Raw genomic sequence first — 14,002 nt, 5'->3', positions numbered from 1 at the left:
AGGAATGGGGGTAGGGAAGAAAGCTGTCTAATTTTGGCCTACTGGAACCACTATAGATTTTTGGTCCAACTCAGCAGAAATATAGCTTTAGGAGCATAGTAGCAGCTTTCCTTTCTAATTGGAGACTTAAAAGTAAAGGTGGCTGGGCCAGTTTACTATGCAGACCTGTGACTAACCCTGTGAGTTGTTACTTCTGCTCTTATTGATGCCGCCATCCTGTTTCTAAATGGACATTGGTTCCTGGGGTATATATTCTTCTCTCAGCTTTGAAATAGTTGTGAATCTTCTGAGAACTAAACAACCTGGATATTAAAAGGCCTTTTTTCTTTCTTTTTTGCATTGTTGGGGTTGAGAAAGTTAAGAAGTATAGATTTCTTACTATTTTAATAGTTGATTTAATTTACCTTGTATTCTTTATCCTTTCTTTTCCCTTTAGGGGCAATTGTTCAGACTTCAAGAATAATTTAATTTCTTCTTTTGAACCCAAATAAATTCTTTAAGCTATATCAGAGTTGTGAGGTGTTTTTTTTCATGATACAGAAAGAGAATCTAAAAGCAAAAATAAACCAAACAAATAACGTATTTGTTAGAGTTTGAAATGTGGTTGCTCATTTTAGCCAATAATTTCCAAATAGTTAAAGGCATTGAAATATATTTATTTAATGAATTTATATGCCTGAATGATAAAATTAGATGTTTGGAACAAAGTGAAGAAATAAGTTTCAATTTTTTTTCTTAGAATATTGTAAATTAAAAAAAGCTGTTTCATTTTATCCTTGCTTAATGGAACTTTCTTCCTACATTATAATTTGGTTTCTCCATCAATTCAGAGATTGAAATATATTTTATTGTAACATTCAGGCTCCTCCTGTACTTTCTAATTATAAGTACTCATCAGAGGACAGATGAGATTATATTCTACCTTAATCAGCCCCTCCTCCACCTAACTGCCTGCCCCTCATAAGACTTTCCTAACTTGGAAAATCACTCTTTAATGTCATATTGCTGGAGTCTGATGGTCTTGTTCAATGTGTTTAACAAACTGATTTGTTTAAATTCAGTGCTTTGTGCCATTCCATGATTTTTAGCTAAATATACTGCTATTTTTTAGCAATGTGCACTAAATTGTGTGTGCCTAATTCTGAAAATGACTTTGTACAATCAAGGCTCATTTAACCATTGGTGGTTAGCGAGAAGTTGAGCAACTTACAGTTACTTATTGGTCATGATTGTAAAACACAGTAATAGTGAGGAACTTTCATCTGCTGCAGGCATGTAAGGCACTCTGCTGTCAACCTCCCAGTCATTAGGAATGCTGCAATTTGGCTTATGTCTCACTAGTCAGGATGTCACAGAGAAGATGTTTAGTCGTGGGAAGCATATCAGTATCCAACAGGCAAACATAGTAATAGGGTAAGCACTTCCAATTGGATTTTCATAGGAGGGATTGACTTGTATGCATTACTGAATCTGTGTAAAATGGTGTCCTTTTGGCACTAACTGAATATAAATTTCAGTAAATCTTTTTTCTTGCTGCCAATTAGTACAATACAGTGAAATTTTCTGTAACTGGGGGGAGGCAGTGGTTGGGCGTCTGCTAATAGCCTGAAAATAACTAATGAGGATGTGCTGTGAGAGCGATTGATTGAATAGCTGCAGTCCTGTGTGTTTCTTTCTCGCTTGCTCTCTCTGCAAGCTGTAGAGAGGGAGGGGGGAAGAGCAAGACACAGGGAGGGAGCGAGAGAAAAACGCTTTCTCTTAAGTGGAAGTAGCACGTATCCCAGGGGCCAGGAGGCCAGAAATGGAAGTTTAAACTGCATCTATCTTTTAAAGGGAGAGCAGCAGGAAGCAAAATGTCAGTCTCCGGAGTCACCATTTACTCCTCATTTTTTAAGATCTGGAAGATAATACAGAATACTTTTTTAGGATGTATTTTTTTTCCTTGTTCATGTTGAAATTATCTAATGTTATCTGAGAAGCTGGATTCCTATGTGTCTGTCAGTTGAAGTGGAGATGGGAAGCAGTTGTGATAAAGGTATAATATGTATATATCTATCATCTCTGTGTGTGTATGTGCATAAATATGCATATGTATATCACTCTATAAAAAATTAAATGTAACCTTAATGTAGTGCATAGTAGTTAAGTTGGATATTTATCACATTATGTGCAAAATCTGAAGCTCGTTAGGTAGTTTGAACAGATTTGGGATTCCAGAGTAATGTCTTAGGAAGGTCATATTGCGAGAACAAGGAGAAGCTGATCTATTTTTATATCTGCATAGGCATATATGAATTTTCTTCTGGCAGCAGCTTTCAGTCTTCACATGGCCCTTTGGTTGCAGTCTGGTGAATCATCTTGTCTGCACTGAACTGAACTTTGACCTTTGTGCAAGCACCTTCAAATCATGAGCAACATTAGACTATATTTTGCTCACAAGAATGTAAAAAATTTCTATTCCTTTGCTGCTGACAAATAGAGAAGTAGATTCATACATTGTAAGATACAAATATTAAGTGAACTTATAGATATTAAACAATAGCTTAAAAGAAATTATTTTTATATGTGCACAGATGAGACATAAGCAGTCACCTAACTATGACCATCTCCTAGTCTACATAGTTCAAACACCGCAGAGATAAAAAGAAAAATTATGTGGTTATAGGATATAATGCACCTTTAAAGTAAACTGATTTTTTTTGGGGGGGGGGGGGAGTGAGAATAATTTTACAATTAAGTTACACATTTTAAATTTTGGGTTCTTAATGGTCTTTATTTTTCAGAGGTGCCAGCAGAAAGATCCCCTCGCAGACGGAGTATCTCAGGGACCAGTACCTCCGAGAAACCCAACTCCATGGACACTGCATATACCTCACCCTTCAAAGTACCAGTAAGTGTTTCTCTTCTCTGAAAGGATATTTCACTTTTGTCGTTTCGTCTTATAGTTATATTTGCTAAGGAGTAAAACATTTTGCTCCTCAAGAATTTCTTTATAGTACTTAAGGTTAAAGACAGAGTTGTCAACTTCTATAGATTAACTGTACTTAATGTCTATTACTTTAAATGTAAGGTTTATTAGGTTTTAGGGAATTTTAATTTTACTTGTGGGATACTTCCAAATTATGTAACTAAATATATTAAATTCAAATTCCTTTGACCAATAGAGTACAAATCTTTGCAGAATGCTCTTTTATAAAATCACTGGCCAAAACCTATAACAATTCTGTAAAGATGCTGGTGAGATTTTTTTTTAATTTTCCAAAGCTAGAACATAAGTAGAGAATGATAAGACTCATGAAATTGCAGAGAAAATTGTAAGAGAATTTAAACAATTGTGAGTTCTAATTCTGAAATCGGGTCTGCTTTGCCTAAGTCGGTTTTAAATGACCATTGAAGTGCTCTAGAAATATCCTGGAAGAAATATCCCAGTTTAAAATAATCCTTAAATTGACAGGTAGTACTGAGACTCAGTATTAAATTCAAAGGAATGCTGAGATGGAAAGGCTGTAAGTGATCAGGTCAGCTGACCACCAGTTGTAGGCATAGTTTGAACCATTTTGATAAAACTCTGATTAATCCACATTTTAATTCATCCATTTTCTTTGTTTATTGAGCTAGAAATATACTTACATTCTAATCATATTATTAAAATTCATTGTTTTTAAACTTGAAAAGAATTACATGAACTTTGTCATTGTTGTAGATACAATGGAAATCAATATAAAATAGAAATAGATTTTTCTATGGAAAAAAATATTTTTCTTTTAATTCAGCCAAGTTAATATGTTATATTCTTTGTTTACTTATTCCAATGCTATTTTTTAAAAGTTGGGATGACCTTTTAAGTAGAACTGATATTTTGAGATATATAAGTAGACATTCGTTAGTAAGTTAATAACTTAAATGATGTTTAATTTTGGATTAACCCTGAGGAGCAAGATTTCCCTTTATTGTATCTTAGTACCTTGTAGAGTTTGTGGATATTTGTTATTGTGCCCTTTCAAATTTTTACAAACTTTTCATTTTTAAAGTTCACAAGCAAATGTTGGATTAATATTCTAAACCAATTTTGATAGGAATTTCAAAATATCAGGTTTCATGCCTTTTACTAAATTTCTTTGTTCCATAGACATAGCTACCTATTTTTAAAACTTTTTATGAATGAAGGCAGCATTTTCCCCTTCCCTCCTTGTTTTCCTGATGAAACAGAGATCAAATATACTGAAACCAACTATCCATATACAGAGTTTGGTACAAAGGGATTGGATTAGAATTTGAAGTTTTTATGCTATCATGCTGGAATAGAATGGTGAATTCTTAGAAATTTTTCTAAGTCAGTAACTGAAGAATATCCCTCTGCAGGATGGTAACATTGAAGTACTTCTAAGTTGAGTCTGAAGTTCATGACTGGGCTTTTAAATTTTGAATTCATTAAAAACAATAATTTTATTTATATTTAAATAATAAGTTGATATCTAATCTAAGGTTTACCTTAATAATAAGACTGACTATTCTTGAGTAAAAGTAATAAAGCAATAATGCATACATATGAAGGCTAGCACTACTTCTGGACAACTTACTCAGTTGTTAGTCTCCTGACAGTCTCAGCTACCTCATGGATTTAGAAATATTGAGGGAAAGAAGAGACCTTTGCCTAACAAATTGCAGTAACCGAGCCTATGCACTTAGCTGTCTAGGAGAATTTAACCATTCCCAAGCCCTCACCTAGACAATTGTTTGAAAAATAACTATCAGAACACACTGTTTGCAGAGTAATAAAAACAATCTGAATCCACTTAGGATAAAGGCAAATAGCCTTACATTCATCAATAGCCCTTATGGGTACCATTACATTACAAGATGAATGGTGCATAGTGTAGTAATTGACATTGATAATAATGATCTTGAATCATCAAGAAAAAGTGAGGTTATATTTGTGTGCTGGACTTTTTAAAAAGTGGAACTGTATAATATTGTGTAATATATATCTGGTGAGAACATTTAAAATTTTGAAGATATGTGATGTTTATAAAACTTATCAGAAAAAATCTGGTTTATGAAGTACCTTGTTCTTTGGTAATGCTGGATAAATAATTTATAGTCTTTTAAGAGAAACCATAATATGCTGGCTAAATGAGGCACTGCCATACTTGGATGTCTGTGGACGTACATTGTATTTTTTAAATTTACATATAACACCAGTAGTTAATGTGACTTACTTGCATCACTTAAATGTATTGCCAGTAAGAAGTATGTCTAGTTTTTAGACTAACACAAAATACTTTCGTAATAAATATTATGGTGGACTCTCTGAATACAGAAAAAAACAGTACAAAAAGGAACTCAACCTTGAGATACTTAACTGTAAGTTACTTATACAGTATCACAAAGGAGATCATTTCCATGTTAAACTTATGAAGGGGCAGAAGTGAGATTTAAGCACAAGTACTTGTGGCTCTAGGGTTCAGATGTCTTTACTATAATGAATAGCAGGTTCACTGCTCATTAGATGAACCCAAAAAGGAACTAGTAGTGGACTCCCCAAAAGGCCTTTTTTTTTTCCTTAGCAACATTTTCAGGTTTTCTGAAAGCAGAGAAGATGAAATAGATTTTAGCAAGCTTTGACTAAAATTATTGACACTGACACTCTTATTGAATGCTTATTTTGAGCAAAATATTGGTGATTTGCCAATTATTGATACTTTCTTGGCACTCTGTTTGGTACTGGGGAAGCAGAAATGGATACAGAAATTTCCACTCCCAGAGTACGTATAGTCTAGTAGCAAGAGACAGAAAAAGGACCAGATTCATAAGGAGGTAGATAAGCATGGTGATATGAGCTTTTAACAATGTACTGTGTAAACTATGGCTTTGCTGAGGAGCCAGGATTTGAGCTGAGTTTCAAAGGCTGAATGAAAATAATTGACAAGGGAAGAGAGAGTAAACCAGACTGAGGGAACAGCACTTTGGAAAGACACACTTCATACAGTAATTGACGCTTTCAGGGAATATGGAAAGTGTTCAGTGAGGCAGGAATTGAAAGTATATAGGCAAAAATGGCAAGAGAGAAGGCTGGAAAGGTAAGTTGGGACAAGGCTGTGAGTGGATTTGTCAGTCAAGTTTAACTAAATTTTGCTGGCTGCTAAAACATTAGATACTCGTTTATTGAAATATTTGTCTTGGCTCAAAAGCTAAATCAAGTTTATAAATACTGTGAAGTATCGGTAAATTACTTGACTCTTCCCCTTGACATCACTCAGTGAGTGATGGGTGAGGGGCTCTCATTCAGTCGAGGGCCAGCCCAGCACCCACTTCTGGCTACCAGCTGACACTGCTGATAGTTCTAGAGTAGGGTTTAGCATTAGGGAGATACAAGAGAAGCCAGTGGGTAAGAGTTGCTTATATCCTGCTCACTGCTGCTAGATGAGGCAGAAAGGAGCCAAGGAATAACTATAGCAGTGAGGCCACATCAGGTAAAACTAAAACCTTTGTATGTCCTCCCCACTCCCTCAAATTTATATTTGTAAAAATTTTAAATGGGTAACTAATATAGCAGCATATTCATGTATATTCCCTACTTAGTCTACGCCATCTTTGTGCATGTGGTAGGCAGCAAAGTCAGTAAGTTTAAAAATAAGGACATACAAAATGAAAAAGGGAACTTATTTGGACACTGAACCTATATAAGGCAACGACTTGGTTTTTAGGAATGTTTAAATGTATTTTAATTTTAATTTTAGCCATAAGAAAAAGTTGCGATTTGTAGGATAGCTGTTCTGTTCTTCCTCCACTCTCACCCCATATTTCTTCACCTTAATTCCAGTTTTAATTATAGTTGACCCTTGAACAATGAGAGGGCTTAGGGGAATCCACCATCCCAGCAGTCGAAAATTTACGTATAATTTGTCAGCTCTTTGCATACGCGATTCCCAACTATGGATCGAAAATAGTATTTGTTTGTCAGTCTTTGTACCTCATTAGATAATGAATATCTCTTTTACTCATCTGTGTTGCTACCCCAGTGCCTAACACAATACCTTACACATAGTAGATTCTCAACAATAATTGTGAATGCACAGAATATGTGTGAATTAGTGAAGGACAAAAATGGAGTATCTTTCTACACGTATTCTCTTGGTATTACTGCTGATGTCTCCAAATAGATTACTAAACTAGTTAATAACCACTAAGGGATCATTTGGAATAATTGAGTGTACCTGTGCAGAATATATTTTTCCTCAACAAAGAGAGAATTGAATTTGTTTTTGGAATTCAGGGCTAGGATATTTTATGTGTATAGTGTACGTTGTATCTACTTACATTGATTAGGAAGTGAAATTAGATAGATTTCTTTAATGACTTGTTTCTGTAGTTATTTCTTTGAGCCCTTTGGTGTCATACATAAACTCACAATGTTTCTACAGATCTGAGTTTTGACTGTTAGAACAATTTTAGTCATTAGAATAGTTTTCACCTTTTTAGAGGCCCTTTTTTTCTTTAACATCCTGGTAGATTTTTTTTTTTTTGGTCATATTTGTCATACTTGTGTTTTCCTTTAAATAAGATATTCATTCTATGTTTCATACATTGTTAAAACTACATTTAAATATTGCAGGGGTTCTTAGGAAGAAATAAGTAAACTACTGAACACTTGCTTAGGTACTTATAATTTAATTTAGAATGGGAAAATAATCATGTCTTGCAATTGTATGTGTTTGTTTCATTTGCCTTAGTTTTTGGAACAGCCTTTCTTGAATATCCTATTTATAAAGTGACTATTGATATTTATGATTTTTTTTATCACTTCTCCTTAGAAGATGCCATCAATTTAGTTTTGGCTAAGAGAAGGCTGCTTGTGTTCCGGGCCAGGTGCTTGGTGTAGTGTTCTCATTTCCATAACACAATGGTCTGAGTTGGCCTTCCATGTGAATATAACACAATGCAGTCGCAGCTGCTTCATTCGTATTAGCTTTGAGCTTGGCTCTGAAAGAATTCAGGCACTAAAATATATGCCAAGACAACCAGAAAGCATAGCTGAACTAAAGCAATAGCTGACTATTTCTGTGTAACCCTCCTTGTGTTCTTGTTACAGAGACACCTGAGCATTCCCAATCAGATACATGCACTAGATACAAGACTATCAAAAGGTGAAACCTTTGCATAGTTTTAGGGAGAAAGTAAAGCTTTGGAATAATAAATGTAGACTAAGTTAAATTCCTGCTTAAAAAGAAATGTCATATCCTTTCTCAGATTTTTGATACTGGTTTCTGTTTTGTATAGAATCCTGATTAAGTCCAATAAAAACCTCAATAAGATCTTTGTTTTTCCAGGTTAAAAAAAGAAACAGAAAGCTTCATGCTCACTTGATAAAGACCAGAAAGTGTTCATTGTCAAACCAGTGGTTTTCAACTCTAGCTAAACCTCAAAAATCACCTAAGGAACTCCACAACGATACTAATGCCTAGAATCCACCTCAGACCACTTAAATGAAAATCTCTGGACTAGAACCTAATCTTTTGTATTTTTAAAAAAACTTCCCAGAAGATTCTAACATGTACCCAGGATTTAGAACTATTTGTCTAAATAGTTAAAATATTAGGAACTCATTTTAGTCAGTGTCTTTCCATAGACATTAGTGCTTTCTTCTGTACCTTCAAGTCTGATATTTTCTCATTGGCCTAATATTGCTCACAAACAGATTGCTGCATTGCATATTAGTTACCCTTCTAAGTGTTTGCCACAGTCAATTCAGGCGACCGTCTACATTTATAAAACATTGCTTTATTGTGGTCCCGTGACCTCTGACCAGCCTAAGAATCTCAGCCTCAGGGCTGAAATAATCAATTTGAATTCATAGTACCCAAGCTACATATTATTTCAATTTTTGTATTCTCATTGCTGTTGTATTCTAGGGTACTTAAAGTTCTGTCCCCTACTGCTTAAACATTCTGTATCCATCTTTCTTCCTTCTCTTTGCTGATCATCTACATGGAGTTAAAATTCATAATAGGATCACCCTGCAGTGATATCTTCTTTAATAAAAGGTGTATTTGTATTCATATACGTATGAATATATAACATGAATTTATATTCATATTGTATTTCTATTAAAATTTTACTACCAGAGGTAAAAATAATGAATAAACATAGGGATGTCAGAAAAGAAAAATTATAGTCTGAAGATACTAAATATTAACTGTATCTTTAAATCATTTTGTAATCAGAATGGGTATAATTTTAAAATCTCTTCATGATAAATGTCCTGGAAAAATATAAAATTTGGAGTAGAGAAAAAAGAAATAAGAATTGATATGACCCCTTAAGAGAAATAGAAAGGACATGATAAATACCTGGAGGAAAAGGGAGCAGGTGTGTCAGGGAATAGTGCCAAGATTCTAAACTTGAAACAAAGAATGATGGGAACCCTCCTCAATCTATAATAATAAAAGTGTAATATGCTAATTAGACCAGACGTCCTTCTGGACGAAGCTGGGGCTGCGAAGGAAGCCTGGGTCCTGGGTCCCGGGTCCCGGGTGTCAGAGGGAAGCCGGTGCTAGCAGCCGGGGGGAAGGAAGGCTTACTCTTGCACGAATTTCATGCATCGGGCCTCTAGTCTATGGATATTCCTAGAAATGTGTTTGCAGCAGTGCTAACTAGTGGAGATTCCTGCTTATCCTGCCCAGGAGAGGGAGGGCTCTTTGAGGGGGAGGATGGGATGAGCTCACTTACAGCTCATTCTCATGGGCAGTGTACTATACGCCCCTCTCCTCGAAGAACAGATATTTTTCTTCTGCTTTACCATTAAAGGAGGCTTAACACCTTTCATTTTACAATTAGAGATAAACATTTTCAAGGGATAATGCCTATTTAAGGGAGCATATAATTAGCCCCTGAGTAATTGATATTAGATATTAGGAAGATAGAAATATAGAAAGGAAACCTTGCCAACTTCTTGATTTTGCTAGCATTAGCTATACAGAAACGTATTTTTGTAGCTCTCAGCTATACCTATACTTGGCAAGGTACAGCCATTGCTGGTAAACAGTAATATCTCCGAATTCCCTTTCTAGCATCAGGCCCTTTCATTCTGTTTACTAGTACCAGTACCACTCCACTTGATTTTTAAATACTTTATTTATTTTATATTAAACATCTACTAATTTTATTGTAAATAAACTTTATTCTAAGCAACATGTTTGATTAAGATATCATTTTAATTTTTTTTGTCAAGCTGTTGATTAACTATTAAAAGGAAAGGCGCTAAAAGGATTTGCATAGACATTTCTCCAAAGAAGATATACAGTAGAGATATGAAAAGGCACTCAATATCATGAGTCGTTAGGGAAATGTTAATCAAAGCTATAGTGTGATACCATTTTGTACACACTAGGATGGCTAATCAGCTAAAGGGTAGGTATACTAAGTGTGGTCTATCCATGCAATGGAGTATTATTCCATCATAAAAAGAGTGAAGTGCTAATATATGCTACAACATGGATGAATCTTGAAAATACTATGTTAAATGTTGTATGATTCAGTTTATATGAAATGTCCAGAATAGGCAAATCTATAGAGAAAGAAAATAGATTAATGGTTGCCAGAGGTTGAGAGGGCATATAACTGCTAATTAGGTACAGGATGTCTTTTGGGAGTCATGAAATTGTTCTGAAATTAGACTGTTGTGATAGTTATACAACTTTTTGAATATGCAACAAACCCTAAATTGTATACTTTTAAAGGGGGAATTTGATGACATGTATAGTATATCTCAATAAAGCTGGGGTTTTTCTTTAAGTTTAGGGGGAAAAAGAGAAGATATCTGAATGTTTCTTAATATTGATTACAAATTGAAATTATAATATTGGGGTATTTTGGGTTAAATAAAATGTATTTGGGGAGGAAACAAGACAACAAAATAAATTTCATTATGTAGTGGCTGCTTATCTCCTGCAAGTTTTTTTAGATGCTTATTACTAATACTAGAGTGCACAAAATTTGTGCGGGGGGTGGGGTCCCCTCAGTCCAATCTGCACCCTCTCCAATCCGGGACCACTCGGGGGATGTCTGACTACCGGTTTAGGCCCAATCCTGGCAGTTGGACATCCTGCCTAAACCGGCAGTCGGACATCCTTCTCACAATCCAGGACCACTGGCTCCTAACTGCTCACCTGCCTGCCTGCCTGATCACCCCTAACTGACCGCCCCCTGCCAGCCTGATCACCCCTAACCACCTCTGTTTGCTGACCTGATCACCCCTAACTGCCCCCCCACCACCGTGGGCCTGGTCGCCCCACACAGTCTGCTGTTCAGTCATTTGGTAGCCCCTCACTAACCCCCTGCTGGCCTGGTTGCCCCACGCAGCCTGCTGCTCAGCCGTTTGGTCATCCCTCACTAACTCCCCCTGCCGGCCTGTTCGCCCCATGCAGCCTGGTGTTCAGTTGTTTGGTCTTCCCTCACTAACCCCCTTGCCGGCTTGGTCGCCCCACTCAGCCTGTTCGGTCGTCCGTTCGGTTGTTTCGGATATGACGGCCCTTGGCTCTTTATATATACAGATATGGCATGTTTGCATTTGTATTCACACTACCATAATTTTGCCTGTTATAAGACATATAGTTATATACATTTTTACTCAAGCATATAAACATAAGAAACATGACATTTGGTTTTAAAAGAAGAAAGCAAATTATGGCAGGCATATATATGGAATATTTTTAATTTTTGCAAATTTTCCCACCTGAAGAGTTATTCATATCTTATATAATGTGCTTTATAATCTCTTTCATAAGTTCATGTCTATTAAATAAACTGCTTGATCTTTTTCATTTTGTGTATAGTCCATCTCTGCCTCTGCATTCTTAGAAGATGTTTTATATGTGGGCTAGTTTAATGGGATAATGCTGAGATTTTCCCATTAGAAGGATCTTTCTATTACTCTGATGAGACAACATCACTCTTCACTGTGAAGAGTGAAATCAGTGATCACCACATCAGGAAACAGAAAGTGATGATATTTGGGAGAATCTCCTTCTAAACAGTCCTCTGTATTCCACTGATGCTTATTTCTGATGTTCCACAGTAATTTAAAATCAGTTCAACTCAAATTGTATTCACTTAAGTTTTTCCCAAAAACTCCTTCCCCCTGTATTTCTAACTTTGTAGTACTACAAATTTCTTCAGTCCTCAGAGATAAAAAGCTGAAAAGCCATAGTATTCCTTTCTTTCCCCCCCCAAATTCAGTCATCAGATCTTTGTCTTTAAATTCATCCATCCCGGACCCACTGCCACTCACAGACTTTGATTATCAGCCTTACTATTCTTCCCATGAACCAATTCCAGGCCAGCTTCATGAGCATGAGACCAGTATAGCGCACAGGGCCTGCTCCCAGAGAGCCCTGTGCATGAGGTTTAATGCTCTGCAATTGCCATCTCAAAATTCTTAATGATTCATCTTTAAGTTTGCGTTTTGTAACTGAAGTCCAATGGGACAATGAGCACGTGCAAGGCGCAGTCCCACCTCCTGCTGCCTCTGTGGGATGGAATCTACACTGCCCACATCCCCACCCCTAGAGCCCCAGCCAGCCTTCCCTCTCTGCCTCACCTAGCCACGACTGACACTTTCTGATCCTGGCAGTATCCTGTGCACAAACGTGGGAAAAGTAGAGTTTGAGAAGCGCACTCTGTGTTGTCTCATCTCAGGAGAAGGGTTTGGCAGGCCCTCCTTGCCCCTGCCTGTCAGCATCACTAATGTCTGGCAGGTGACCCAAGGCCACAACTCAGTTGGGACAAGCCTCTCGCCCATCCCCAATCCAGATATCTAGTGACTTGCAGTGACAGCCGTGGAAAGAGAAAAGGTCTGGCTCAATTTCCCTGCCCCAGGCCAGGGCATGGCAAGTGGATTTGGTGGCTGGGGAGAGGCAACCTGGCAGCCATTGGGCCACCCACATAGTGAGTCATGGGCTATGGGATCCAAGTAGGAAGGTCTGTACTTGCTCTGTGCCCAAGGGAGCCTGGCAATAAATAGCAAATTAAAAACACCATAGCAGATGGAGGGAGAAGTCAAATTAGTGCTTTACTAGGAGCCAAGGGGCAAGGAAGGGATTAAGTATTGAAAATTTTATGATTTGGGGGGTGATAGAAATTTTCTCTGTCTCAGTTGTGGTAGTATACATTTGTCAAAACCCATCAAGCTACTCAACTGAAAACAGTGAATTTTGCCTTTTGTATATTATACCTACATAAACCTAATGCTTTAAAAGAAATGATAAATTTAAAACATAATACATTAGAGTTAAAAGTTAAAGGTTTAAAAAAAGTAATAGGAAGATAATCAAAAGGAACCTGATATTACAGTGCCCTATCAAATAAAATTGAACCTCTAAGCATAGAGTATTTTTAGGGATAGAGACGGTATGCTAAATATCTTCCATTTGCCCCCCATAGCAAATCTTGACCTAGTAATAGGTTTTTTTTCTTTATTGATTAAGGTATTACATATGTGTCATTGCCCCCCACACCCCCATGGATGCCTTCACCCCCCTGGTGTCTGTGTCCATTGGTTAGGCTTATATGCATGCATACAAGTCCTTTGCTTGATCTCTCCCCCTTACTCCCACCCTTCCCTACCTTCCCTCTGAGGTTTGATGGTCTGATTGATGCTTCTCTGTCTCTGAATCTGTTTCTGTTCATCAGTTCATGTTGTTCATTATATTCCACAAATGAGTGGCTGTTTCCAAATCTTAACTATCGTAAATTGTGCTGCTATGAACATAGGGGTGCCTATATCCTTTCTGATTGGTGTTTCTAGTTTCTTGGGATATATTCCTAGAAGTGGGATCACTGGGTCAAATGGGAGTCAACGTTTATTATTATAATATCTGTTATACTATCTAATAATAGACAAACATGGTAATTAACCATACCTCCGACACACTTCCCATTAGCTAATCAGGGCAATATGCAAAGTAATTACCAACCAAGATGGCGGCCAGCAGCCAGGCAGCTA

At 36.7% G+C, this 14,002-nt stretch overlaps 1 protein-coding gene across 6 annotated transcripts in view; it reads left to right on the top strand.

Moving 5' to 3' along the window:
• RASAL2 (RAS protein activator like 2) overlaps positions 1-14,002 on the top strand; it is a 177,050-nt gene that overhangs the window by 104,549 nt on the left and 58,499 nt on the right. For 5 of the 6 annotated variants that reach the window (XM_015570144.1, XM_015570141.1, XM_006754519.2 and 2 more), the window contains one exon: positions 2,784-2,890. In XM_015570144.1, coding sequence (XP_015425630.1) covers positions 2,784-2,890 — 107 coding nt within the window. Of the gene's footprint in view, positions 1-1,940; positions 2,036-2,783; positions 2,891-14,002 lie in introns of those variants that run through there. The other variant, XM_006754518.2, reaches the window with a different exon arrangement.

Source organism: Myotis davidii, unplaced genomic scaffold (genome assembly GCF_000327345.1).
Source record: "Myotis davidii unplaced genomic scaffold, ASM32734v1 scaffold591, whole genome shotgun sequence".
Lineage (NCBI taxonomy): Eukaryota > Metazoa > Chordata > Mammalia > Chiroptera > Vespertilionidae > Myotis > Myotis davidii.
The sequence above is the reverse complement of the archived record's forward strand: the minus strand, read 5'-3'. Positions and strand labels throughout refer to the sequence as shown.